Source organism: Drosophila subpulchrella, chromosome X, assembly GCF_014743375.2.
Source record: "Drosophila subpulchrella strain 33 F10 #4 breed RU33 chromosome X, RU_Dsub_v1.1 Primary Assembly, whole genome shotgun sequence".
Lineage (NCBI taxonomy): Eukaryota > Metazoa > Arthropoda > Insecta > Diptera > Drosophilidae > Drosophila > Drosophila subpulchrella.
In genome coordinates, this window is record NC_050613.1 from 11942274 (window position 1) to 11970135 (window position 27862).

Below are 27862 nucleotides of genomic sequence, written 5' to 3' on the forward strand. Positions count from 1 at the left end.
CAATTTACATATAAATAATAGGCAGTATTTATTAATTTAATTTAAATCGCGATTTATGTGTCACACCGGAATATGTAAACAATTTTAAATTATAAATGATAACAACTACTTCATATTATATTTTACGACTTAACAACTATCGGCGCTTTGGATTATGTTGCATTTATTAAGTTCAATAAATAAATAAAATATTAAGAACATACATATTGTGTATACTTCCTAAAAATAAAATAAACAAATTCAAAAATCACCAAATTAACACCTGATAACAACAACAACAATTATTAATTAAAAAGAAAATATCATTTTCCGCCCATCGTTCATACTTCTTCATTTACATCTTTGCTATGTTTGTACTGCCGGATTTTCGAATATTTATTTTTTGTTCTTAAAAATCTCTAAAATGGCATTATCAAGTGATTTAAGAAGTATTTTTTAATGTAATCAATTATAATTTAATTAAGTAATACTTTTTAAACCATTAATACAGTTAACCAGTTATATTGGTTTTTAAAGTCGTGGCGAACTATTAAAAAATGATTTGTACGGTTTATTTAAAATATTAACTTCTTTTGTTGAATGTGCTAGTTCCTTAGACTCGAGTGTTCTGGTTTGTTCAACACTGCAAGTCTATAAGGATTTTTTCAGTGGTCTTACTAATTCACCTCAACTCACCTCGAATGACATTCAAATATTTTTTTTTAATCCAAGTAGGCAAGTTCAAAGAAATTTTACTTTCCTTTTAATTGACAGAGCACAACTCATTCATTTCGGTCTGATATTTCGGTGTGAGCAGTCGTTCAGCTCCAAAATTTCAAAGTAATAAAAAAGAATAAAGAAAACCTTTCTAAAAATTATAATTTTTTTTTCCAACTTTTTTTTTTTTTTAGTTCCAATCATGGTGTACCTGGTGAGGAACAAGGACGATCTCGACCAGCAGCTGGCCCTCGCCGAGGACAAGCTGGTGGTGATCGATTTCTATGCCAACTGGTGCGGACCATGTAAAATTATTGCCCCAAAATTGGAGGAGCTGGCCCAGCAATATTCGGACCGTGCGGTTGTGCTCAAGGTGAATGTGGACGACAACGAGGACATTACGGTCGAATACAACGTGACCAGCATGCCGACCTTTGTCTTCATCAAGGGCGGCGAAGTCCTGGAGCTTTTCGTTGGCGGAAACTCGGACAAGCTGGCCAAGTCCATGGAGAAGTTTGTCGGCGATGTGGCTGAGGCGGATGCCGCGGAGCATCGCCGTTCGTCCAGTCACCTGGGAGCGGGATTGGAATCCGAGGACGCATGCAGTGCCGGGCCAAGTGCCTCCTCCAGTGACAGTGTCAACGAAGATGTGGTCATCTGCGAGCTGTCCGAACACGATCAGGAGGCCGTTTTGGAGCACTAATACCGAAAATCCGTAAGTGCTCTGATCAGTTACCTTCAATATAGCCCATAAAGCTGATTCTTTGATTTCCTCAGATACCATTTAAGACACCATCATATACCGAAATCCCGTTAATACATCCATCGATCCAACCCTATATCCCTAAGGAAGGGTTAACAAAACCACCATACTCAAGAATACTTTCATATGCTACAAGGTTGATGTTACGGCGGACTTCAACCTTGTTCTGTAATACTTAAAACTACTCATGAATCGTTATCCTCAATCGATACTCCTTGGCAAATTTAAAGAAAACTACACATCGTGTCCGCTCGCAGTGCTCTTATAACTTAACGATGCTGCAACCATAAAACCAAACCATTGTACTACAACACTAACACAATGCCGTGGTTGGAAATAATCTATATACTATCTCAACTGAACGGAAATATGTACAACCGACACTGCTGCTCAGTTTTCCACGCATTGCTGGTTTCTTGTTAACACTACATATTGTTGCTTAACACAAAAACAAGTACAAAATATTTAACAAAGATAAATTATAACAAACTATGATTCACATTTTTGTTTTTAAAATGGAATTAAGGGGATTCAGCAGGATTTAAGTTGGAAACTTTGGTTTTACTGTTTAAAACCAGACGAAAAGATTTGCCAATCTAGTCAAGTCATTGTCAATCTGAAGGGGATAGGAATAGTTGCCTTTCTGGTCTTCCAGATTGCTAAACGCAATCCCTTTAGTTTAATTAACATCATTCCGTCGAATCTCAATATCTGTTTAGGTATATATTTATTCTATACTTTAAATTATAAATGGAGTTGCTTGAACACCCAGCGAGCGACGTTTGCATTTACACCTAGTCTGTGTATGTGCTGAGCTCACTTCTTGGCGAAAGTAATCTTCATGGCGTGCGTCGGCGTGATCTTGAAGCCCTGCAGCGCCTCCTTGGCGGCATTACTTTGCAGCTCCGTGGTAAACTCCACGAAGGCGATGTCGTGACGGTTCGGCACGAGACGGACCTCCTTGAAGCCAGGGAACTGGTTGAACAACATGGACAGCATCATCTCGTTGGTCTCCTCGGGCAGATTGGTAAGGAAAAGGATCTGGTTGGGCGGCTGCTCCGTTTGTGTGTTCGGGTTCGAGTTCTCCGCGCTCGAAGGCTTCTTTTTCTTGTCCCTGTGGGTCGGAAAACGTAAAGGTATCAGTAATGGTGGCAAAATGTGTAGAAATGAGTAGTTTAATTTTGTATTGATGATATTATATTGTCTATTTCAATAAAATCTAACAAAACCATGTATTATATCTGTATTAAGCAGATATTAAGCCAAGATTTAGCTACATATTTGGAAAAAATATGTTCAAACATGTAAAATATTTATCACGAATACGAAGTTGCTAGAAAAACTGCTTAGAAAAGAAAACAATGCCTGAATTCCTTGCTTTTAAAGGCATATAACACGGTTAGTTACAGGCCACATTGTAAGGAAAGCAACTCTGAAGACCTTGACAAAGTAAGACAAGTCCAAAACTGTCTTTATAGACTTGACAGAACTTGGCAAAATGGAAGACCATGACAGGGCAATAAATTCTTGTATTCAAACGACCAACATATTATAAAACCTGAATAATATACTCACTTCTTTTCCTCGGCACCCGGCGCCGGTTTTGGTGGCTTGATCTTCTTGGGGCGCTCCTTGAAGGTTCCCTTCAGCTTGGCCACAATATCCGAATCGGACTTGGAGTAGGCGATCTGCATGGGCTTGTCGTAGAAGGGGAATCCCTGCATGGTGCGCAGGGCATTCGAGGCGCTCCCGATTTCCTTGAAGATCACAAATGCCTGGCCGCGCATTTTCAGGGTTTTTAGTGCCACAATGTCCAGGATTTGGCCGAACTGCGAGAAAATCGCGTAGAGGGACTTCTTCAGCTCCTCCTTCTTGATCTTCTCGTTCAGGTTGTTGATGTATATGGTCTGGTTGGGTCGCACGTCCATCCTGCCGTCGTTTTATTCAATTAAATAGACAAAAACAAGAAAGTTTTCTAGTTTTTTTGTGGTAAAAAAAAATGCTGGCCTGGCTAGTGTTGACTAGTGCCCAAACTGTCAACGCGTTGCGCACCGGTATCGAACAGTGCTGCAAAATGGCGGTGGAAACTAGCTTGAAGAAGCTAGATTTTGAAATTATTAAAATAACTAAAAAAAAACCAAATATAATAATAATAATAATGATTATAACTTATTTTGGAAATTCAACCCCGAAGCAGAAAATAAGATTTGTCATTTCATATCATTAATAAGTCATGGCAACTCTGTATTAGAGGTACTCATTATTTACTTAAAAGTCCAATGGGAATGTATACTAGTAGTTCTTTTCACCCTATGAAAAATTTAAAACAACAAATAATAAAATTATACATGCTTTCAGTTCCCAAAAATTTGACAAATAATCAAAGCGTCCGAAATATTTTCGAGAAATATATAATTTGTTAACTATTTATTTTGTATTTCGTGGGCTTAGCTGCTGCGGCTTTCGAGTATAGCTTCATATTTCTATTTATTAATCACACAAAGTATAACAAACGTTTTTAATTAAAATTGTCTTATTGCTTGATTTTAACTGAAAGCAAGCCAACACGTGTTGGCTTGAAAACAGCCATCACTGTCATCCCTGCACGGCGATAGCTTTTGCCGGCTTCTATCGGAAATCGCCTATCGGATATCGGCCATCGGTAGCGTGTGCCAAATTGAATTGTTTTGGTTTGTCCTCGCGGCATTTCTTTGTTTTTGTGTTATTTATGAGGCTTTCCAACGATGCTGCCCAATCCCAACGACAAGAAGGATCGCTATGCCAAGTTGTCTTTCCTTGGCGAGGGTCAGGTGAGTTTTGTGCAAAGAAAAGTGGCTAAAGAAACCGCCAAACTAATATGGGCATTTCACTTACCGGCTGCGGCTTCAGTTTGCCATTGTCTATAAGGCCCGGGACACGGTGACCAGCCAAATTGTGGCCGTGAAGAAGATCAAGAAGGGATCCCGCGAGGATGCACGCGATGGCATCAACAGGACGGCTCTGCGGGAGATCAAGATTCTGCAGGAGCTGCAGCACGAGAACATCATTGGTTTGGTCGACGTTTTTGGCCAGCTGTCGAATGTCTCCCTCGTTTTCGACTTCATGGACACCGACCTGGAGGTGATCATTAAGGACACTAAGATCATCTTGACCCAGGCAAATATCAAGGCCTACGCCATCATGACGCTGAAGGGTCTGGAGTATCTGCATCTGAATTGGATACTCCATCGCGATTTAAAGCCCAATAACTTGCTAGTCAACAGCGATGGTGTTTTGAAGATTGGTGATTTCGGTCTGGCCAAATCGTATGGCTCACCGAATCGCATTTACACCCACCACGTGGTCACCCGTTGGTATCGTTCGCCCGAATTGCTTTTCGGAGCCCGCCAATATGGCACTGGTGTGGACATGTGGGCAGTGGGCTGCATTATGGCCGAACTGATGTTGCGGGTGCCCTTCATGCCGGGCGATTCGGATCTGGACCAGTTGACCCGGATCTTTTCCACCCTGGGAACACCCTCGGAGGCGGATTGGCCTCATTTGGGCAAGCTGCATGACTATTTGCAGTTCAGGCACTTCCCGGGAAATCCACTGGAGAATATCTTTACAGCCGCTGGAAATGATTTGATCCACCTGATGAGCCGACTGTTCGCCATGAATCCACTGCGGCGAGTGTCGTGCCGGGAAGCCTTGAGCATGCCGTACTTTGCCAATAAACCCGCTCCCACGGTGGGCCCCAAGTTGCCCATGCCCTCGGCCATTTTGGCCGCCAAGGAGGGCGCCAATGCGCAGGCCGGCGAGGAGAAGCCTGCACTGAAACGAAAGCTGGTCGAGACCACAGTGAGGGGCAATGGATTGGCCCAGAAAAAACGGTTGCAGTTCTAGCGCTTACTTGAGGTACCGATAATTTGTAATGCCTTGCATTCTCAACGCCAATCAGTTGTCAGTAACTTTCTATTATATCTTAAATATTTGTACAAGTAATGTTTAAGGAAAAAATTCTCACGATTTGTTATACAATCCTTATTAGAAAATGCCACAAGGAATGCAATGCATTCCTCACACAAATCACACATTTTCTAGAATATCTTAAGTATTTATGCTGATGATTCTCAAGGATTTGTAATGAACTTGCATTATTTCCTTATTGGTTTCGCTCCTGAAAGATTCCTATTCTAATTTACTTTTTGTGAACATATGTATTCTTAAAACCAATCACACAAATATTTATAACTGATAATTCTCATGGAGTTGTAATTAATTTGCATAACTCCTTAGAAATTTGTTTTGCTCCTAAAAGATTCCTATTCTAATTTACTTGTGTGATAGTGATGGAATATTTCACTTAACGGAAAAATAACCTTTTTGGCTCAGTTGCAATTGAGTTGCCTGACAAATACCTTAGTTTGCATTGTTATAATTTGAAATTGACTTGCAAACCTTCTCCCAATTCAACTTACCTCTTTTTTTATATAAACGAGCAGAGGTGGAGGGAAAGTCCGTATGAGTAAGTTAAGACTATGCTTAAGATGAGGATGATTTATTAAAGATGTGATTCAAAGCGATTTAAGTGGATTGTTCTTCAGATGAAATGTTTTGAAGCCAAGGTTCTAAATTTGGAAATACCTCAATACGTATAGGAAGTTATCCTAGTAGCTTTTGGATTCCCACATACGACACTTTTAGCAACCGATTTCCAACCCTCATTCGAACCACATCCGAAACCCAAAATTCTCAGCGCACGTTTCGGTCAGCGTTTTTGTTTCTATAAACCCGAGTTTACCCGTATCGCAATCCCGATTGAGAGGAGACCATGTCAAAGGCGCAGCATCTAATGGCCAGGGACCAATTGGCGGCCATTGCCCAGGAGGAGGCGCGTCGCAAACGCGCCGAGATGCGTCGTAGTTATGGCAACAAGTTCTCAAGCATAAATCTGATCAAGATGCGGCAGAAGCAGGGTACCAGTGGCGATACGGTCGGCGCCAAAGCTGCGATAACGAAACCTCCCCCTTTGGAAACGAAAACCGTCTCGTCGCCGCCACCGCCGTCGCTGCCCAAGGATAAGGATAAGTCATTGCGTCGAATTGCCTCGAGTTTTGCCCACGTTCGGGACTTGGTCAATGGCAGTTGTGCCGCCTTGCCGCTGGAGGATAGCGATGAAGATGCTCGTGAGGAGCGTGCCGAGGTGCTTATCAACAGTCAGACAATGCCATTGCCACCATTATGTGACTCTTTGATGTCCGTTGACCCCCCCGAGGAACCCGTTGTGCCTGTGGAGCCACCAAGCGAAACCGTTTCCCAGCTGGGTACCGTTCAGCTGGCCAAACTAATGCCCGATCCCTTGCACATTGAATCCCGGGCCATCGAACGTTGGCGACAGGTGGGCAGTACGGTCTCGGCACTTTTCCGTGCTCGACGCTACGTCGACGGTTCGGAGACCCCGGTGGCGCAGATCCGACGATTGCGAGAGCAGCGCGAACTCCTCGAGGCCTTCACCAGACCCTTCCTCTACGAGTCCTACAAAAAGTAGTTAAAGAACCCACTGACCCACTTCTGAGCCATCCCAAATCCATTGAAATTCAAACAAATCAGCTCATATGTTGTCAATTAAATTCAATTCATTGGAACTCGTATCTGTATATCATCGTTATCCTCCTGGTGGGCAATGGGTGGGCAGCACAGCTGTAGCTCGCAATCCGGACTGATCCTTGAACCGGATTAGTAACAGCGGCACCTGTCGCTCGGACACTCCGATTCGTAGTTGAGGCACTTATCCATGCAGTAGGTATCGGCTCCCTCTTGGCCAGCATACTCTCCGATGGCATAGCACTCCTGACTATCATATGACACAATAATCCTTATTATTAAAGCTTCTTGGGATACCTAAAATGGGACCTATACTTACGGACATTGACAGGCGTCCTCGGGACAATTGGGAGGATAGCGCAGGCAGTTGATCTCGCACCAGTTGTCGATGCCGGGCAAGGATCGGAAGGCTGGGGCACCTATGCACTTCTGGTCACTAAAAGTATAAAGAATAATTCAATAACAAAAACATCCAGATCGGAGAGGGTATAAAAAAACCGAGACTCTAAGATTTATAAGACAAAAATATAGAGGGGCTTGTCCATTCAACGTCAGACCATAGATCATAAGAATGATATCTCAAAATTTCCAAAGATATTATTTTCATAAAATCAATATGTAAGAGGTTGTATGTTCTATATCTGATAAAAAATCTACTCCATTACAATTATTAACTTCAACACCACTAAGTCATTTAGCCCTTTCTCTTTCTCGAACTCCTATCAACATAATAATGGTATATATTATATATAATAATGGTTCTACATTCATTATTAATTTGGGAAACTTAGCAAACTTACCGACCTCTGCCCTTTCCCTAACACAACATTAATCTAAAATTATTTGTCCCCTCAGCTTTGTTTTTGTCTTGAAAAAAAATTCCCAGTTTGGATCAGGATCAGGAGACCCAGCTAGGAAAGAAAATTGACTACTGTGGGATGCAGATGTTTGAGGAGGACCGTCGCCGGGCCGCGTACCGCCGCTATTTGGCGGAACTGCGGATTAGCTACGGTAATGCCATCTCCGACAGCAACAAGCGCATCCAGGCCGTCCAAGCGGCCCAGTCTCCCTTTCGTTCCCAGTTCGGTGATCCTGGCCAGCCAATCAGTCGGGTCCGACGTCCAAGCACCGCTGAATCGCCAGTCCGTTTGGCCACGAGCAACTCGTACAGCTGGCAATTGAGCAGTCCGATGACCGCGCGATCGGTCACGACCCCTTCCACAACCACGCCCCTTTCGAGGGATCGAAAAAGGAATGGGATGGCGAAGGGGCTGGCAGTGAAGAAGGACTCGATGGGGGACACCAATCTTCGGCAGTACGAAATGCTGCAAAAGCGTGCTTTGGCCAACTCACTGTTGGCCGAATTTCTCAGTGATAACGAAACGCTGAACAAACAGTGGTTTATGTAGCGATAAATATAGAACAATTTTACTTTCTAACCTATTCGATGGAGCAACACCATGGGTTTTTATAACATCTGGGTAAAGTGGTGATTTAAAGTTATGGCACTTTGAAAAATAGCTAAAAATTTGTCAAATTTGGGTCACCTTTTTAAAATCCATTGTAAACTTTGAAATAAATAGCTTAAGAGTGGGTTAACAACTTGACCAATAGATTTTAAAAGCAAACTAATTCAACATCAGAATTCAATTGATAAAAAAAAAATTTATTTATTTTATTTATTTATTTATTTATGTTTGGAGTCACCTTTTCCTTTTTATATCCTATTTCTAATCGCAGTAGCTTTTATATTGTCACTGGACTGTCAGTCTGATTTTATTCCCAAACATGGACGTCATCTGAGCTCCTGTCTACATGTTGTTTAATTCGTCAGTCAACTAATACAGTTACTCAAGGCACTCGACAGCATTCCACAAACATCACCAACCAAATACAAAGCTCCAAAGACTCCACATTCCGAACCGCCCAAGATCGCAGATGTCGCAACAGATCGCCGGACAGCAGCAACGAATATGAATCGCAATCGTCAGAACCAGATGCGCCAAATGGATCGCGGTAACGAGGGCCTGCAGCAGGTCATCCAAATGCAGGGGACCGCCGCAGGGGCTCAGGGTCAGCCGCAGGGTCAAGTTGGCGCCCAGGGACAAACTCCGGCCACGCAGACCGTGCGCCGCAAGACGACCTACACCCGGACGGAGATGCTGTCTCGGGGACTGCCCACCAGTGAGTAGATGCTCTAGGCTTAGCCACCAATCTTTTTATCTCTAGATTGCAAGTCCCATAGGGGTGTTTTAAAGTCTAATGGACAAAAAAATTATTTTTCTAAGTCGAAAGAGATCTCTCGTTTTCCCATTAAATTAAACTCACATACCAAATCCTCTAGAGATCTGAAAAGTATTCTAATGGTATTCGAAAACTTAGTATAATATATAATATTTTTATAATAATAATATATATAAATTATCATTTAATACATGAACTACATTTTTTGTTCTAGCTCAAAACTATCGCAATGCTCCGCCAGCTGGGCATGATTGGAGCAACCAGTTGTCCCCGAAACCGCGCTATCCCCAACCCCCAAAGGCTGTCGTCCCCGCCACGCCATTGGGACAAAGCACCAATGCCACCAATAAGAGCAGTTCTCCTCGAAGACAGCGAAGTTTTCTGCCCCGGGTGGCCAGATTGCCGGCCAAATCGGATAAATCGCCCAATAGAATGCAGAATCGATTGGGCCGTGAGACTGAGGGCAAAGTGGAGCAGTCACACATTCCTGTGGGTACGCATAAACCCATGCATTTGGTGAATTCACCGCAGGACAGTGATAGCAGTAGTCCGGCTCCAAGGACCATAATGGCCAATGGAGATGGCCTAATAAGCGATAATAGTAGCTTCTCGGAACGCCACAAGATCAAGTTGGCCAAGGCCATTCGCCTGCCAGATGATCAGAACAAGAGTTTCGTATATCTTTGCAAGCCGGTGAAGAAGGTCAAGGAGCTGCTGACTGCTAGAAGACTGCGCAATAGTTGTGAGCAACTAAACGAGGCGAATGAAGGGGATTTCCTTCTGGAGGAGCTGCAGTCGACAAAGTTGCAATTGACCCTTTCCGAGGAGGCATTGCGCAGCAAGGGCGGCAGCGAAGATTACGGCGACTGCATTCTATCCCCCATCGAGGGTCTAACGCAGTCATCGAGTTCCACCAGTCAGTTGGACAGTCCCACGTTGGAGGCCATGCAGCAGCGGCAACAGCAATTCGAGGCTAAGGCGATGAGCAGTCAGGAGCGTTTGAAGAACCGCCTGCTGGAAGTCCGTCAGCGGCAGCGACATTTGCTGCAATTGGAGCACGAACAGCGCCACAAGGAGCAGCGCCAGTTGGAATTGGATCAGGTGTGCCAGAATCTGCCCGCTTTGCAGCATGAAATACGAATGCTTCAGCAGTTGAGCGAAAAACTGGAGGCCACACTAAGGGTGTCGAATATACCCAAACCCCCGACGCCAAAGAAGCGAAGCTCTATGGTAATCGACAAGGACTTGAATCAGAAATCATCTACCCGTTTCTATACGCCACGTACGAGTCCCTATCAACTGGATGAGCTGCCCATCACCAAATTGTGCTGTCTAAGTGTAGAACAGATTGTTCAGCGTCCGCAAAGAGCTCGCAGCGTGGCCATGACTCATCATTTTGGTTTGGTCCAGGAGTTCCGTGTGGAGACCAAGACCCTGAACGAATTGAAGACAGCCGATGATTCGCAATGCTTTTATCTGCCAGCTCCCAGGGAGGAACCATCGTCGTTGGCCTCGAAAACGCCCAAAGAATTCGATCCCCTGCAGCGAACTAATTTCCGGAAGTTACGGGAGAACCCGAACATACTGCTACAGCAACTGAGACCACTTATAGCGGGGGCTGGAAGACCCTTCAACCTCTTGGATCAGGACACCATGTTCTTTAATAGCCTGGCCTATGGGGAGTCCAAACCCTTGGCTGGCAGCGCTGCCGAGCAACTCGAAGTGGCCACACGAGAGGCGGGAGGCGGAGGCGGTGGAGGATCCATTGCCAGTTATGGCGGAGCCATCGCCTATTCACGTCTCTCGGTGCGGGTCAATGAAGTGGGACGATCTGCAGACCAGGGGGATCAACTGGCGAGAGCCTCTCTATTATGTCCTAACCAAGTTCATAATACTACGCAAACGGAGCTTGAATCGCCGAGGAAAAATAAAATTACAAAACAGGAAACGGAAACGGATATCAGTTCCCCCGATTATACACCGAATCCCAGTCCCAGGCAAGTCAAGCGAAAGAAATTTGAAGAGGTTAAGGCGAAGGTACGCAGGCAGGAGATTCAGGAACCTGATCCGAAACCAAAGAAGACCAGGAATATCATACGTCGAGTGGCGCCCCAGTCGCCCATCGAAAGCCGCGTAGAGCCCAAGGTGCGGTTGCAGTTGCTCAAAACCGTGCTGGTGGGTATGGTCCAAGTTGCTGTTATTTTAGTTCTCATCATGGCCTTCACCTATCCGGATATTAGCTGCTAAACCATCTACTTAACCCATCAATCTCTCACACACAACACATTATATGTCAGCAAAACAAAACCCATTCTTTCCAAAATTATTCAAACTTGTGAGATTTTTATCCTCAAAACGAACCATAACGAAGGATATGCCATAGAAAATAGCATGACACAATAATGGCTACACAAGCAAGCAGCGGAAAAAACGAAAGATACAAAAATCAATCCACATAAACTCCGATAACCGATTCGGTGTTCGAGCTCACACTTACATTTTCGAATTTATTGTTTTCTTACTGGGCCGCAGCGATGCCAAGTCGATCAATGTTAATAAAATTTCATGTGCAATGTGAACCGTTTATGCCCCAGCACCATAACCGATTCGATTCGATTCGGTTCCGTATCGGTTAGGAGAAGCGGTTAAGCCAATCAATATAAATGCATATATGTATATATTGGTTTTAAGTTTATTTAAGCATTTCTATATATACAGCAGTGTTTGTATGTGTTTGTGTAAGCATGTGTTTACCATAACCGTTAAAAGTCTTAAATGTAGGCTGTCGAAAAATTTACCTTTACCCGTTTCATTATGAACTCATAACCGATTTGGGTGGAAATCCAGCTGAACAATTGTTTGGTTTTTGTATTTGGAAGCACTTTCGACTAGGCTAGAAAAACGTTTTCGAGCGAGTAGCGGGTAAGCGGTTTTAGGCAGGTTCGGGTAAGCGGGTAAGCGGTTTAGCCGTGCCGCGCTTGCGTGCATGCCGCGTGGCATTGCTAAAAACCAAAGCAAGAGTTTAAATCGCTGATCTCTTTACAAAACATGTTCAAAAAAGAACATTGCATTGGTTAAATGAAAGCGGAAGCAGTTATTGGGAAAGTAAGCGTAAAACGAGAAAGCGGAAAGCAGAGTTTTTAAGAAAAAAGTTTAAAAAATAAATGAAATATCAAACAAACCTAATGAAAAGTGTAAGATAAACGAAATGATTGAAGAAATCTGAGAAGATTATAATAATTATTGAAGAAATACGATAGAAAATCAAACAGTAAGGCCTCGGTACCGATTAGGAATTTAAAAATTGTAGGTTACGATAGTATATGGATTTCCAGATCACCACGCCCCTACTTACCGCACAATAAGTGGAAAGATGTTGTTGTTTGGCGGGGCCCGATAATCACGATAATAGAGCAGATATGGTGACTTGTTGTTGGCGAAACTTGGCGGAACACCACCTCCGGTGTTCGAGACGATGGCTATATCTGCACAATTCCGGAAGGTTTCTAGAATTTGGATTAATAGTAAAAAAAAAATGTTAGAAAATATTTCTTTAATCAGAATTCTATAAGGTCTAGATTTTTTTGGTTTTTCAACTAGTTTCCTAACTAAAAATGTAATACATATTCTGTAAATTAAAGTGATAAATGTATTATAAGTTTAGAGATGCTCACCAGCCTTGCCGCATCCCACGGCTTCGGTTCCATTGGCGCAGGTGCCCCACATATTGGCGGTATAGTAGGTCCACTGCAGGACGCACTGCGTGCAGGTGACATATGGCGGCAGTCGCACCCGATACCGGAATATATCCTTTTTCTTGGCATCGCGCGGTATGAGGTATCGATGCTCCCGACTGCCCGAAATCAGCAAAGGATACCGATCGAAACATGCCTGACTGGCCTCCTGTCGCGGATTATTGTTCGGACATAGGAACATCTCGAAGCGACCATAATGATTGGCCGTTAGTTCCACTTCCACCTCGATCTCCTGACCAGAGGTATAGTAACGAGAGATGATGCCCTTGGCGTATTGCCCGCCAGCTTCATGGGGTCTTGGCGACTTGACGTGATAGGCATCGCCGCAAACACCACAACGACCCTTATTTTTCTCCCATTGGACCGCAAAGCCACCGCAGAAGAGCTCGTTATCATTATAATTTACGGGATTGGGATAGCCAAATCGCCACATGGCATTCCTGGCCGGTGGATCCATCAGACGGCCATGTCCCCGCACCGATATCACCATTTGCAGGAGTATAAATCCCAGCTGTGGGGAAAGAAGTAAACGCAAAAAAAAAAGTTATTAAGTATTCGCGGTGCTCGACCTCCGCGTTGACTACTTACCACACCCACTGGCAAAACGCCCATTTTGGTGGTCGCTGTCAAGTGTCGCGTCCCCATTCCAGACTCTCGGATCCCCAGATGCCTAGAAAGCAGACGTGCAACATGATATAGTGCAGCAGGCAGAGGGCTTAAAATCGAATACATTTTATCAACAAACGAGTTTTCGGGCTGACCAAACAGTGGAACTCATTAAACTGTCACAGATCTATATTATTATTTATATAATTATATTTAATATAACTAAATATTCAGTTTATAAAATCTTACTCTTTTTTTAGACCAAAATATTTCAAAATTTAAAAAAAAATTCGGTATATGTAAGTTTTTTATAATATTTTGTTTAGTAGATTTATCCTAAAATATGTTTTTAGCAAACATCTACACGACAGTACGGATTTTTTCAAAAAAGATGCATACTACAGCTTTAATTGTATGCTTTTATGCTTCAAAGCTCGCGTTTTATACATATAGAAACATCATTTTGTGTGCTACCCTTTGAGGATATTTCATTTAATAATGATAAATCCTTTTTCCCCACTTTTCCACCACTGTGAGCAGTACTTGGTGCATTAACTACAGATTGCAAGGACGTCCACCTGATCCGCTTTTCGACTTTATGGCCGGTGCCCTTTATAAATAAATTCATGCCCACACACACGCACACACATTCCCGACGAGACCCAGACAGACGGGGATAAATGCAAGTATATTTGCCACTTTTTGTTTAAATAACTTCTACTCTTTTTTTTTTTTGCCCTGCTCTCATTCCCTTTGAGGCTTATCTTTTATGTTAAACATGTTTGCTGGCTTGTCAAGGCGTTAAAAAAACGAAAAAAAAATGTATTAAACTGTCAATGGATGGATGGTGGCGGCCTGGGCCCTTGGTTTATTTTTTTCATTTTAGGTTTTTTCAATTTCGAACATTACTTTTAATGGCATCATCTAGTTTACGCACATTTGAGGGCGCCGCAAGGGGAATCGGCTGCATAAACGGGTTTACGCCGGGCACTTGAACTTGGTCCGGCCCCCAACGAAATCAAAATATTAAATGCGAAAGCTTTGGGCGTGAGGCGAGCGCAGATTTCTGGGCTAAAAATATATATGCAGATGTTCGGGTTCGATTCTCATTAAAAAAGCAAGAGTTCACTGATAAAAAAGGTCTTTAAAGATCCGTTAAAGTGGTTCGGATTGAATGAAGGGTATTTTAAGGTAATGTTCCTAAGATATTTCTTAGAAACACTTTAAAATCGAGAACATTGTGATATTATGTATAATAATGATAAACTGGTAACCTGTATTTAGTAATAAATAGTTTTAAAATAATGTTTATCCAAAATATTTTATTTTCATTTTTTTCTAAAACCAATTTAAGTTATGAGTTCATATGAACTTCCCAATTTTTCTCAGTGTGCTTTTACTTATTCGCAATTTTAATGCCAAGCATTCTGGCCATATTAAGACATTCTTCGATTTATATCGAAAAACAAATTGATTTGTCCATCGGCGTAAGAAAAAAGAAGACTTCGAGGAATCTCAATATATTCAGATATGTTTTAGTAAATATTTATCTTGTTGTCGTTGTTCTCAGCCTTTTGGCCATTGACTCTGTGTGGCAGTAAACTTGGTTATTTAACGAGGCGCAATTATATTTTATACAGGGTGTTTCGGGGGCATAAGGAAATTGGCTGTAAATGCGATTTTACAACTTATAAATTTATTAATATTGTATTGATTTTATTTTATTACCTTTCAATAAGCAGTTGTCAACCAAAAATCAAAGCGATATTGACAAGGAGTAAATAAAACCGAACGGTGAATGATTATTCGATGACTAAGCCCTCGGTTGGCAGCCAAGCGGTTAATTAGAAGTTGCTGCAGGTCGGAAAAGTGCACCTCCTTTTTTTTGATTAACCCCAACCCAATATATAACATTTTAAACAAAAATGGTTTTTTTTGCTAAAAATAGTATTTATATAAAAATAACATTTTAAAATGTTTTCTTAAATCGAACCCAATTTTATAAAATTATATTGATAACATTTTTATTAATTTCATATTTCAATTGAAATTCAAACGAATATTCCTTTTATAAAATGTTATGTTATTAAGCTTTCATAAAAAATAATATTTTAAAGACTTCCTTTAAATTCAACGCAACTTTATTAAATTGTGATGTTAAAACTAGTTTATTATATTATTATTTCAAATTAAAGTTAAAGAATATCATAAGCTCCCAAGTTAAAAAAAATAAAAACCAGAGCCCAATGAAGGGTTAAGGCCTGCATTGATTAACCCCCACCGCCCGATTTTTGCCGACGATGTAATTAGGCAGGAGTGCTTGATTTTAATTGGACCGCCGAAATCAATAAGCCGCCAGGTGGAAAACTCCTTGGCGTTAAATGAGCGTGTTGCACGACAAAGTGAAAATCGGGGAGAAAAAAAGCTATTAATCGTCTACCCAAAAAGGAGTAAATGCTGAATAAGCAAAAAGGGATGGACAAGGAGTAAAAAAAAAAAATGTCTGAAATAAGGCTGCAAAAAAGGCGTCCTTGCAATAACCAATGACCAACAACGTTTATCATAATTGTCAGGCCAACGCTGATGGCCAAATTAAAATGTACGAAATTTTCAGCCGGGCGACGATAAATTGAAAACCATGGCAGAAATTAAGTTGTAAATTAACCAAATTGCACAGCCCAAAAAAAAAAGCGAAAAAAAAATGTAAAGACAAGGGCCCACCAACATTGTTCGTTATTTGTTGTTTTATTTACATTGCGTGTGTTTTCATTATGCAATTGAACACAGGTCCCGACTTAAACGTTTACCCCCTCGAAAAAAAATCGCAAGAAAACAGCACTCGAATGAAGTGCAAAAAAAGGAATGAATTTAATGTACTATATATCACCTTATGCAATCGATGTCTTGTACTTTTGGGGCCTCGGGCTTTAGGGGCGTGACAGTGACCAAAAAAGAAGAGACCCAAGTAATAAAGTTGTCAGATGGGCCATCCTCACAAAAAGTGTCAAAAGTCAGGCCATGCAAGGGATACAAGGGTTATACTTAAAATAAGTAAAATGTTGTCCTATCTTGTGTACTAAATATTCGGGAAGTAAAAATACTAGCCATCAAAATACATAAGATATTAATATTTCAATCACATAGACAATGAAAACGAAACCAAAAGGAAGCTCAAGTGTTTTTTCAATTATTTCCTCCGCTTGCCAAATTAAACAATTCGATTTTAAGGTACTCTATTAATATGGCGCCGGACAAGAATGAGTAATCAATTATAGGGAAATAAACGAACAAATGAAAAAAAAACCCAAACAAAGGAAGAACCCGACGAATTGGCGACATAAATAAATCACAGATAATGATATCGATACGCATAATAATAATCACCATCATCACCATCAATATTTTCGTACAAGTCACGATTTTGTAAGCGGCATGACAAATTGATCATCCGCCCCCCTTTTTGCCCCTCGTAATCCCCAAAAAAGGTTTAAGACCCCTTTTGGAGGTCGCTCGATAGAAAAAGTATATATTCAACTGATTTGCAAACTGGAACTGTCGAATGTAAATCGGTTTATAACATCTGTTTTTTTCTAGCATCTCTCCCGCTTAATTGCTTTCCGAAAAAACACTAATTGGTTGGGGGAGCGGTAAGTATTAAAGTTTGGCACAAAGAAATAAATCTATCGCGATTTTGACTAAAAGCCGTGTTTACAGCTTATTTCTTGGTCTGTCCAATGACTCTTTGATAGCTATACTTTAAAAAGTGCTTATATGTTAAAACGTAAATATAACATAAATTGATAAGACACACCTGTTAGTGTCTGTCAAGAAAAAAGGACGACAGCATAGAGTTTAAGTGGCCTCCGGCTCAATATTTTTTATGAGTTCTAATTAAAATCTAATGATTTGAAGTTATTTAAGGTCTTCCTTAAGTATTCTCCAAGCACCTATACCTTTACAACCAGAAATATGTAAAACGAATATTTTGAGAACGAACGTTCTTAAAAATGTACCGTACCGTTCTTAAAATTTTGTTCTTAAGAGTTTTTTCTTTGTTCTTATGTCAATTTCAATCAGGCTTGAGATCAAGTACGTTCGATCTCAAATCCATTATTTCAGTCTTTAATTATTTGTTTATCATTTGAAATTTTTGTTCTAGAATCAAGAAAATTCGTTCTTGATTTGACATCGAAATACTCAATTTTTTCCCTGAATGTAGCCGCATTTAGTTTTATTTTTGTGTTCGATTTTACTGATAGATCGAGGTGATTATTTTTTCCAAGAGGATGGGGGTCTTTTATGTGGTTTATTGGGTGTCCAACTCAATGGCCTGGACTTTTCACGAATTTCAATCACGTAAACAAACACGCAAAGCATGGAGCATCAAACATGCGTAAATTTTATAATCAAGACAGGGCTTCAATTGATCGGTGATTGTCGATCGTCGATCGGTGATCGGATCGAATCAATGCTATATGCTATATATACCCGACCCGCCTTCAAGGCAAGAAAAATGTGTCATTGTGTCAATTGGATTGGCGTTGTCCAGAAAAAAACCGCAAATGAATCAAACGACTTGGCAACGATTGCCGAAAACAAATGGCCCAATTAATGGCTTAGAATCGGCATCGAGTTGTCGTCTTCAATGCACAAAAGACCGCACAAATAGTTAGGTAAATTATCCAGTTTGGTTTGAGGCATCGCACAGATATTTCCGTTTTTAAAATTTCTTTTGTTAGCAGGGGTCCGCTTTTAAATTTATGGCCAACTGACAAGCGTGAGAACAAGCGTGCCAATCTCTTTTGAGTTGGGCAACAAAACTTATATTTAAATAAAAGGAAGAAAAAAATCTGGTAACTGGAACTGGCTGGCTGCGCATCCTTACCACTTTTGGTATTTAAAAAGTGTTAATCGAAAGCGAAACCTGGGGTCAGTAAACGTCGTAACGGCCCCAACGAAGGTCAGTTTTGGAATGGCAGAATCATCAGCTGATGACTATCAAGATATCTTACATATTATACTGTGAAAAATCACCTCGACATAAGATATATATAAAATCAGAATATTTCGAAATTAAAAAAATAAACAAAAATTACCGGGCCGAAGGATTTTAGCTTCCTGCGCCCCTCTTTTTCAAAAAATAATTTTAGTATTATATACTAGCTTTACTTTGTTAGATAAATAAATAAAATACAAAAATTAATTCAGGATAATTTGGTGATTAAATGAGATTTTAATAAGAAACGATTTGCTTAAAATATACCATGGTATATTAAAATAAATAATAAATTTGTTTGTATAAATTCAAAATGTAATAAATTCCAACCAATTTATTTTCCATTTAATGTCAAGTATTTTACTAGGCTGTATTAAAAAATATCAAACATATTCGAAGGCCATTAACTTTCTTAGATTTGAAAATGACTAATTTATATGTGCAACTTGTAGATATTTTACCAATTGCATTTAAGAAAGTACAACCATTAAAATAGTCCCCTATTTGGTAGAAAGTTGCAATGAAAATGAAATTTTCTTGCGCAACAGACGAAATAATTAAACTTTTGCTTTCTATCGAGTGAACCCAAAATGCCGAGCTCCAAAAACGGAGAGCCACCAACGTGAGGCCCATGATATTGGGCTTGTCTATATGGGCTGGTAAGGCCGAAAAAAAGAAGAAAAATCAACAATAATATTTTGAGTCATTGCACAGGGTTTTCGGGGGTCTTTTGTTTTGGATTTTCGATTACTCAGAGCCAGAGCTCATTGAAATGCAGGCATAAAACTCAAGGCCCCTTCGTCCCGCTTTTCATAGCGGGTTCTATGGCATTAACTGCACTTGGTCCCTATTTTGGTATGCCGATCAGGTATTTGTCCACTTTTCAGTCCATTGGGGCGAAAGGGGGGTTGGATTTGTGGGTTTCTCGGGGAGATTCGAGGCTAATTCGATTATTTGAATGACAGCTGAGGAGGGAAGATGGAGAAAAGGAGCACTCGAGATTCTCGAACAGGTGCAATCGGAATTTCGCTGGCAAGTGTCGCTGAACTCCTAATATTTTTTTCAGACACATTTTTATGAAACGCTCTCTGTTTACTTTTATGTGGTATTATATTGAGTATAAAAACGATTTTTGTTTACTTTTATTATTATTTTAGCATTGCCCGTGAATTTTAAATGCAGCCAGGCGTTGGGATTGTCAATTTGTTGAACATTTCACTAAAAAAAACATTTTTTAATTGGTTTTCTTGCTTAAAAAATCTTTATAAATAATTGATGTTGGAAAAAAATTGTTGCATATTTATAAAAAACTAATAGATTTTTATTTTTGACTGAAAGGATGTATGTTAACCCAAATTTAAACATACGTAGTAGTTCTTCATGAAAATTGCACTGGATATTTTAAAAGTAAAAAAAAACTACAAAAATTTTATAAAAAAAACAGCCTATTTAAATAAAAGTTTTTTAATTTATGTACAATTTTTTTTGCTTTTCGAAAGAATTTAAGTTTTGCATAAAATACTTTAAAACTTTCAGATTTTATGGAGCATGTTAAATCTCCTCTTCCTTTTATGATATTTATTCAATTTGTCCTTGTTTACTTGCTTCGTCATTTAAATTAAATAAAAACCGTCTCTTAAAAAATAGTTTTCACTTATTGTTGACCATAAACTTGAACTTGAGTGAATTACCTGAATATTTTCGTGTAATTTACGCTGTATTCCGCAAAAATTGTGGGCACTTAAAATTGTTCACGCACACACAAGATGCACAAAAGAAAAAAAATGCGTTGAGGTAACGAAATGTTAATTTGAAATCCAAAAATTTCAGCGAACTTGATTTCGAAGCTCGAAACTGGGATTTAAAAAATGCTTTTTTCGAAAAATTCCTGCAAGCCGGCTTGCATGGGCGGTTGGGCGGCGGGGGCGTGGCTCTCTGTGTGCGTGTGTGTGAGTTTTTGGGGCGCGTGCTTTGCGTTTGCGCAGCGGCAACGTTCTGAGTTCGTTTGCCGCTCGGCGATCGAATTTCAATGCGCGGTACGGCGGCAGAGGTGCGGCAGCGACGCGGCAGAGGCGCCGGCAACAACAACAACATCAGCAACATTAAGGCAAAAACAAATACAAAAGACATATACGCTTCCGAGTCCCGACTTTTTAGTCCATACCCTTTTAAAAAAGTAATTACATTTTGGTCAAAAATTTTGTCAAGGCGTTTTATAAAAAGAAATATAAATTAAACAAAAAAAATAAAATAACATAAAATAACTAAATCATAAAAACCATGTGTTACACAATAAAGTCATTTTACAGCTTTAATATAAATAGTTAAAAGAAATATAATAACATACCTATCTGTATATTTTTATTTTTCTCTACCATGCTATAGAAGTAATATATATATGGGCATTTTCAGAAAAAGTCTCAACCAAACCACAAAAATTTAAAGTTGGCGGAAACATTTTGTTTTACCTATATTATAAATTAACTACATTAAATTAATTACATATGTACTACAATATATTTGTTTTTTAAATTCATTTTATTAGATTTAATGGACTATTGTTGGGTATTAAAACGTCGACTTGCCGAAGCTAACTTCCTATCTCGTTTTTATTTTAATATTGGCCACGCAGCGTCGCCGTCGACGTCGCTGCCGCTGCTGCGCATGCGTAATGCGTCGGTGTTGCTGCTGCTGTCGTCGATGTTGCTGCTAGCAGTTGATGTTGCTGCTAGCAGTCGATGTTGCTCCTTGTTGTTGCTACTGTTGCTTAGTTGGCTATGATTTCTTAGTAGCTTTTGGTCTTGTTTTTGTTAGTAGGACCACAGATGTTGCTGCTGATACAATTGCAACCTGCAACATGCAACTGCTGCTGCTGCTGCTGCGGTAAATGAGCCAGATGAAGCCTCAGTGGTGATTCTTATTAGTTTTCCTTTATCTTAGAACTGGTTAACCCTAGGGCTCTAAATCCTTAGGCATTATTTTTAATCATTAAGATGTAATATGTAAATTTTTAAAATATTTTTCCTTTTTTTAGTTTTTAAAAATATTATCTTTAATTTTAGTACTGCTATAAGCAATAAATGTATTTAATGTAATGTTATTTTTCCCTCTTAAAATAATTGGTATATTAATAATATGCATGATATGATATTTTTGATCTCTCTATGCCATTGAGAGGTGTTAAAAAAACGCCTAATTTTTTAAAAACAGAATGTCTGTTAAAAAAGTGGTCTACCCTACTTGAGTTAATTACCCCATCGGGCCATCAGCTGATTAATTGGCTGGATCTCAAGGGTCTAGACTTCAGAATCGCGGCTATTTCCGTAAGACAACTCAGAGAAGCCGCTAAGTAAGAAAGAACCAGAGGCAGAGGCGTTGTCACCGCAGGCGAAGAGGGGTTGCCAACTACACCAAGCTATTATATTACCATAATATTCATGTATGTCTTCTAACTGTTAACGAATTCTTCCGGCAATCCCCCTCAATTCTTCCATTAACAACACCCTTTGACTGCGTCTCATTTATGTCACCATCTGTCCAACCACATTTTGATTTATGTCGTCCACTCTGAGTGCTGAATATGAAATCAATAGATCGATTTCGGGCTCTTTTCGCTTGCAAATTGAAATCGTGACTTGAAGCTTTAGATAAGACACGGCCCAAATGTAATTGGTAGAACGAACCAAAAAAAAAAAAAAAAATCTATGAAAAAACTGTCGAAATAGAATACCTTTAAAAACCCATAACAACTTTTTCTTTAAGGCAGTTCAATGAACTGAGTTTTTTTGAAACGCCCGCCTTGACTTTCGTATAACAGTTTAGGGGAAATTTGAAACAGCTGTTAAGGATATTTTAAAAATTGTTTGGAGAGAGTTTTTTGAACTGCGCAGGATTGGGAGAAGGCAGTGAGAAAGCCGGAGAAACCTGGAGAAACCGGGAGAGTCTCGCGAGATGACAGAGAGAATTTCCCCCCTATTGGCGAAACTTCTGGCAGCTGGTCAAATTTCGATGGTTTCGTCCTGGCTGTGATTCCGGTTTCGTCCTTGTCTGCGGCATGACTTCCTCTCCTCCTTTTTTTCCCCTTAGTTTCTCTCACCAGCCCACCACCCACCGAATGATTAGGTAAACAACAGCGGAATGCCGTGCCCAAAAATTCAATTTAAATTTTCTACCAAAAAAAACTTTAAATGGCAGAAAGTCAGGAGGGTGTAAATCGCTGTTTTAATTTTTAATTCACTTGTAATTTATCATTTGGGTTTCTTACACATATATATATATATATAGTACATTTTTTTTTATACATTTCATACATATACTTTGGTTTTTTTTTGTGTTACCTTAGTATTAGCATACTTAGCCAGGCCCAAGCACATTACACATACGCACCGTTGGCTCCGCACTTTCACCTCTGCCAGGGGCGTAGGCGGAGGGGCTTCTGGAGGGGTTGGCTGGCCAGGTTAGCCAGGGCTGCCTCCACTCACTGGCAATTTACATGCTTTATTCGAGTAATTTAATTGCAAATGTCCCATTAGTGGCAAAGTGAAGAGCCAAAGGGGGTGGTATGGGTGGTATATTGTACGATGGGGTGGGAGAGGGGCAGGGGTAGTCCTTGAGAGGGGGGTTCGGGGTAGCGCTTAGGGGATGGTCACGGGAGGGGGGCTAGACTGTAGCCGCGCTTAGCTGCCCAGTGTTAACTACACACAAGAACAGTGCACAGAATTGAAACTATATTTACAGCAGTTAATAGCCTGCCATTAATCCTTTATGGGTTTCAGTTTTCTAGTTTATTTTAAATAACAATCACCCCTATTTATAATCTTACTAAAACTTTCTTAATCATTTATGTAGACGTTTATTACTATTATTACTTTTATTCAATTATAACTAGAGCTATTGTAAATCATTATTATATTCTTTTTTATAATTATTCTTAAGTTCTATAAATAATATTATAGAAAAAAAATATGTTTCGTATTCTCATCTTGTATAAATTAGTATAATCCTAAATCATTATTATATTATTTTTAATGATTATTTTTAAGTTCTTTATATTATTTAAAGAAAAAAATATGTTTTATATTCTAATCTTGTATAAATTAGTATAATATTCTTTACTTACATTTTTTAATAAATTGAATTTGGCTGGTTAACAGTGTTAAAAATTTAATGATATTTAGAGTTTTAACTGTTAAAATATTTTATATCAATCTAAAAACTTAAATGTACAATATATAACTCTAATATATATTATAAACAGTACTAAAAAAATGTACAATACATAACTTAAATATATTATAAACGGTAGTATAAAATAAAAATCGATAAATTACAGATATGTAAGATCATTTCCTGAATTAAGGTACGTTTTATAAGCTTTTTTTTTGGTTGTTCCTATATTTTAAGGTTTTTTTACAGTGCCTGTTGCAGATTTTAAAAAGGGTAACTGAAGAGGGCCTAGAAAGTGCTTTGGTGGTGGGGAGGTGTTAGATGTGGGATTTGCAAGATGCATAGTTCTCGGTGCCCTTTTGACCCCCTCCACCCCCCTCCCCATCTTCTTTTCCAGTTTGACATTTCTTGGGCTCTGTTGTTGCTTTTCTAAGTGTCATTAACATAGCCGAGCAACCGCAAAAAAGCGCAAAATGCATCTCTCAAAATAAGGGGGGGGGTTTTGGAAAAAAGCAGAAAACTACTAGAATAAATAGAAAAGCAGCAAAAAAGCCACACACACACATATGCAAAGGCTCTTCACTGTCTCCTGATATTTTCCCATATGTGCGTCTGTGTGTGTTTGTTTTTCTGCCAGTGTGTTTGTGACAGGCCACAACTAACAACAACAAGTTCACGAAAAAGCACAGAAACAAATGCAGAGAAAAAGGAAAATAATAAATAAAACTGTCACATAAAATAAGGCAAAAGATAGGAGGGATGCTGGTTCTTTTTTTTTTAGGTTTTTAGGGGTGTTTGTAAGGCATTCAGCTATGCAAAAGTGCTCATCTCAAAGTCCTGTGGACATTACCAGCAAAATGTTACTTAAATAGGCCAAACAAATACATGTAAGTATGTGTATATATATATGGGGAAAACTCTCATACCCACATAGACAGATAGTAAAAGTGCTGACATTTATTACTGAGATAAAACATTTTTTATTGCAAAATTATTACTCACCAAAAACCAAGTGACGTAAAGACAAATGTCATAAGGAATTTGATTTCCTTGGCTTACGGTCATAATTCATGCTTATTTTGGACTATACATATATATTTACTAAATATGCCACGACTAAAATTAAAATAGTTTTAAAAAATTAACCCGCAATTTAGAAATTAAGGCTTATTAATCTATTATAAATTGTAATTTTTCACAAAAATTATGCATATTTATTTTGGAAAAAAATATTTTTATTCTTAATACGGAAAATGCCATAAATTAAATAAAAAACAGTAAATTAAATACAAACGATATTATTAATTTACTATTAATTTAACATTTTCAGAATAATAATAATGCATAATTTATTATTTTAGAATAAATATATACTTATCCTTAATACAAAAAATACCATGAATGAAACAAAAGTATTGTGGAAATATTTACCTACAATTTAAACGCGTTAGCCAATACAAATTCAATTAATGATGATTAATTAATTATTAATTGAACATTAATAAAGATTTACATATTTCATGTGATTATACATTTTAATTACCTAAGTATGTATATCAATAGTGAAAAAACAATAATACTTCATGGGCCAAATGCTAATACTTTTAAAGCTATTGTGGAATTCGAATCTAAGGTAAAACTATTAAAAAATTGAATAAATTGAAACTTAAATATTGCAAAGGCCATAAACTGTTGTCATTTCTTTGTCGGTCGCTAACAAAAGTTTCCCTCCCAAAACTCAAAGGTTCAATGCACCCTCAACCCCCCTTTCGCCTTACCCTTTTACAATAAAACCCCAACTAAATCGAGTTCACCTACGCCCATTAAAAACGTGGCAGGGTGCCAGCCAGAAAAATACAAAAATTCCCTTGTAAACTAGCCACACAAATATTTACATTTAGTGTGCAAATTTATTTAAGGCCTGCCATTAAAATATTGAATTCAGATCTGATATGATCTGATCTATCGAAAGTTGCTCCAGTCTTGGCGTTGATTGTCGATCGTTAAGGGCAATTTTCGTATCGGTCCATCGTAAAACAAAACGGCGAACGATCCACAAAACTGTCATAATCTCGTTATGATCTCCATATTAAACAAAACGAAATTGGTGTCTATAAAAACTGTGGCATAAAAGCCGAATCAATGAATAATTAAAATCAGATGAGACCTATTTAATGACTGTTTCAGTATTTAAAAGTTGATTTTATTTATTCGAGTCATTAGAGATAAGATTTTTTGGTACTTCCTCTTATGGATATGCGTCTTAATTTATTTTATAGTATATTATATTATTACTAGGAATACGATTTACTGATACTACCCTTTTTTGGCTTTTGTTTTTTTACTCAGCTAATGAAGTGTAAATTGCATTTCACAATGTTTTGGTCATGGCACAATTAGCTTTCTTGATTGCCCGCCAATATTCGACCTTTGTTGTACACCTGACATTGCTAATTGGGTTTCCAGTTTCCATGGCGGACACCTGACGTCCAATAATTTATCCCTATCTTCGACAATTTGTGCTGTTGTTTCAGTTGCGTGGCATCCGTGACCGATAATTGTTCATGTGTCAAATTTCAACTAATCGATTAATCGTCAATTGTGTCTTTGCCCGCAAATGTCAGTCTGTCCGTTAGGCCAATTGTCCGTTTGTCCGTTTGTCCGTTTGTCCGCTTGTGTTTCGCTGTGCGGACATGGGCAGTCTGTCAATCGGTCATTCATTCAATCGGTCAGCCGTTGAAGGCTTTTGGCTACCGCCCTGCCGAAATATCGCAGAAAGCCCCCTGACCACCCCCAACCCGCATTTCTGGGGCTTATATATTGTCAGCCCCCCGGTATTTCGGGGTTTTTTCTCCACGCTTGCAAGCCGTTTTTTTTTTTGTGTGTGCCGGAATATTTTTGTTTAGCTGGGCTTTGGTTGTTGCGCTTTTGAAATGTGTGTTTTTGTTTTATTTTTCGATATTCCATTGGTCTCTAATATTGTTTTCAGCTTTGTTTACTTTGGTGGATTGGCTTTGATTAGGCTGTCAAAGGTGGGGACTTTGGCGGGGGGGATGGCGAGGACCGCGTATTCAACTCATTGTTGGGGTTATCGATGTCAATTGCAGATGCTGGCTGGACTTCATCAAAGCTGCGGTTAATTGTAATTAAATGTAAATTAAAGGGAATTATAAATGCATTTCGTGGGGTGCCAAGAGTCTTATTGAAGATATTCGCCAAGATATTGGCCAAGTTTTTCATATCGATAAAAAAAAGGTAAAAGTGCCTATGATAATGCGACTATATTGATTATTTCCCTATTTAATCGATCAATTTCGATACGTATAAATTAATAGGAGATTTTTAAACATTTTTGATCACTCAGAACTTCGGTTTTTAAATAGCATTGCTCATGCCAAAAGTATTTAACTCTTATTAATCATATCGCCACGACGAATTTATCATAATCCATTGATATAAATTCTGGAATTACAGCTGCCGTTCGATGATTTATTTCAATTGTGATCCCTTAAGCACCTACGGCGACCCATCAACAATTAATTGCTAATAAAATCATTAAAAACCAATGACTGCATTAATTAAATAATAATCAGAAGCTAAGGCCAACAAGGATTCAAATTCAGATGTCGATTCGAAATCAGCAATTAAAGTGAGTGAATGAACTTGGCCAAAATGTGTGAGCTTTGACTTTTGGGGCCATTAATAAACGTGTCTGCTTTGGGTCATTGTTATTCTAATAAACAATAATCGCCGTTTGTTGTTTCAGCAACTGACCCCACATTCGCCCCACCGAAAACAACCGCCCACTCACCACCACCCGCCAAAAGGGGCGACCGGCCACGCCCACCGGCACTTGTTCACACCATTTGCCATACAGCAGCAACAACATCAACCGAACAACAAACAAACAGATCGTGGATCCGCAATGCGGTCGATAAGCCTTAAAGGGGATTAATGGTATAACATGGTATGTATGTAGTTATTCTTGGCGTTAGATAGATAGATAGATATAACTCCTATAAATACACCTAAGATATCTAGGATTTTACA

General features: G+C 39.2%; 6 protein-coding genes across 6 annotated transcripts; 4 read left to right on the plus strand and 2 right to left on the minus strand.

Annotated features, from left to right (window-relative positions):
- The first annotated feature begins 714 nt into the window (after positions 1 to 714).
- Positions 715 to 1951, plus strand: LOC119556841 (thioredoxin-T). Its single transcript, XM_037869312.1, has 3 exons — positions 715 to 819; positions 891 to 1411; positions 1474 to 1951. The coding sequence occupies exon 2, from the start codon at positions 899 to 901 to the stop codon at positions 1397 to 1399; it is 501 nt and encodes a 166-aa protein (XP_037725240.1). The 5' UTR covers positions 715 to 819; positions 891 to 898; the 3' UTR covers positions 1400 to 1411; positions 1474 to 1951.
- Positions 1952 to 2161: 210 nt separating this feature from the next.
- Positions 2162 to 3483, minus strand: LOC119556644 (U1 small nuclear ribonucleoprotein A). The gene is made up of 2 exons (XM_037868976.1): positions 3035 to 3483; positions 2162 to 2573 (listed from the first exon to the last, which is right to left on the minus strand). Exons 1-2 carry the CDS (start codon positions 3385 to 3387, stop codon positions 2276 to 2278), a joined length of 651 nt encoding a protein of 216 aa, XP_037724904.1. The 5' UTR covers positions 3388 to 3483; the 3' UTR covers positions 2162 to 2275.
- Positions 3484 to 4109: 626 nt separating this feature from the next.
- Positions 4110 to 6007, plus strand: LOC119557812 (cyclin-dependent kinase 7). Its single transcript, XM_037870748.1, has 2 exons — positions 4110 to 4269; positions 4349 to 6007. The coding sequence occupies exons 1-2, from the start codon at positions 4204 to 4206 to the stop codon at positions 5342 to 5344; spliced, it is 1062 nt and encodes a 353-aa protein (XP_037726676.1). The 5' UTR covers positions 4110 to 4203; the 3' UTR covers positions 5345 to 6007.
- Positions 6008 to 6126: 119 nt separating this feature from the next.
- LOC119557813 lies at positions 6127 to 7069 on the plus strand. The gene has a single exon (XM_037870750.1). The coding sequence runs from the start codon at positions 6273 to 6275 to the stop codon at positions 6987 to 6989; it is 717 nt and encodes a 238-aa protein (XP_037726678.1). The 5' UTR covers positions 6127 to 6272; the 3' UTR covers positions 6990 to 7069.
- A 108-nt stretch (positions 7070 to 7177) lies between these two features.
- LOC119556548 lies at positions 7178 to 20398 on the minus strand. The gene is made up of 6 exons (XM_037868831.1): positions 20338 to 20398; positions 13633 to 13714; positions 12964 to 13555; positions 12645 to 12795; positions 7365 to 7481; positions 7178 to 7295 (listed from the first exon to the last, which is right to left on the minus strand). Exons 2-6 carry the CDS (start codon positions 13687 to 13689, stop codon positions 7178 to 7180), a joined length of 1035 nt encoding a protein of 344 aa, XP_037724759.1. The 5' UTR covers positions 13690 to 13714; positions 20338 to 20398.
- LOC119556547 lies at positions 8832 to 11866 on the plus strand. Its single transcript, XM_037868830.1, has 2 exons — positions 8832 to 9229; positions 9504 to 11866. Exons 1-2 carry the CDS (start codon positions 9019 to 9021, stop codon positions 11534 to 11536), a joined length of 2244 nt encoding a protein of 747 aa, XP_037724758.1. The 5' UTR covers positions 8832 to 9018; the 3' UTR covers positions 11537 to 11866.
- Positions 20399 to 27862: the final 7464 nt, after the last annotated feature.

Coding starts and splice junctions, on each gene's coding strand:
- LOC119557813 (XM_037870750.1), top strand. CDS start 6,273: ATGTCAAAGGCGCAGCATCTAATGGCCAGGGACCAATTGGCGGCCATT.
- LOC119556548 (XM_037868831.1), bottom strand. CDS start 13,689: ATGGGGACGCGACACTTGACAGCGACCACCAAAATGGGCGTTTTGCCA. Junction 12,796..12,963: donor CGTGGGATGCGGCAAGGCTG/GTGAGCATCTCT, acceptor TCCAAATTCTAG/AAACCTTCCGGAATTGTGCA. Junction 7,482..12,644: donor ATCTTTCCACTTATTGTGCG/GTAAGTAGGGGC, acceptor TTATACTTTTAG/TGACCAGAAGTGCATAGGTG.
- LOC119556644 (XM_037868976.1), bottom strand. CDS start 3,387: ATGGACGTGCGACCCAACCAGACCATATACATCAACAACCTGAACGAG. Junction 2,574..3,034: donor CCGGGTGCCGAGGAAAAGAA/GTGAGTATATTA, acceptor TCCGACCCACAG/GGACAAGAAAAAGAAGCCTT.
- LOC119557812 (XM_037870748.1), top strand. CDS start 4,204: ATGCTGCCCAATCCCAACGACAAGAAGGATCGCTATGCCAAGTTGTCT. Junction 4,270..4,348: donor CTTTCCTTGGCGAGGGTCAG/GTGAGTTTTGTG, acceptor CTGCGGCTTCAG/TTTGCCATTGTCTATAAGGC.
- LOC119556841 (XM_037869312.1), top strand. CDS start 899: ATGGTGTACCTGGTGAGGAACAAGGACGATCTCGACCAGCAGCTGGCC.
- LOC119556547 (XM_037868830.1), top strand. CDS start 9,019: ATGAATCGCAATCGTCAGAACCAGATGCGCCAAATGGATCGCGGTAAC. Junction 9,230..9,503: donor GTCTCGGGGACTGCCCACCA/GTGAGTAGATGC, acceptor TTTTTGTTCTAG/CTCAAAACTATCGCAATGCT.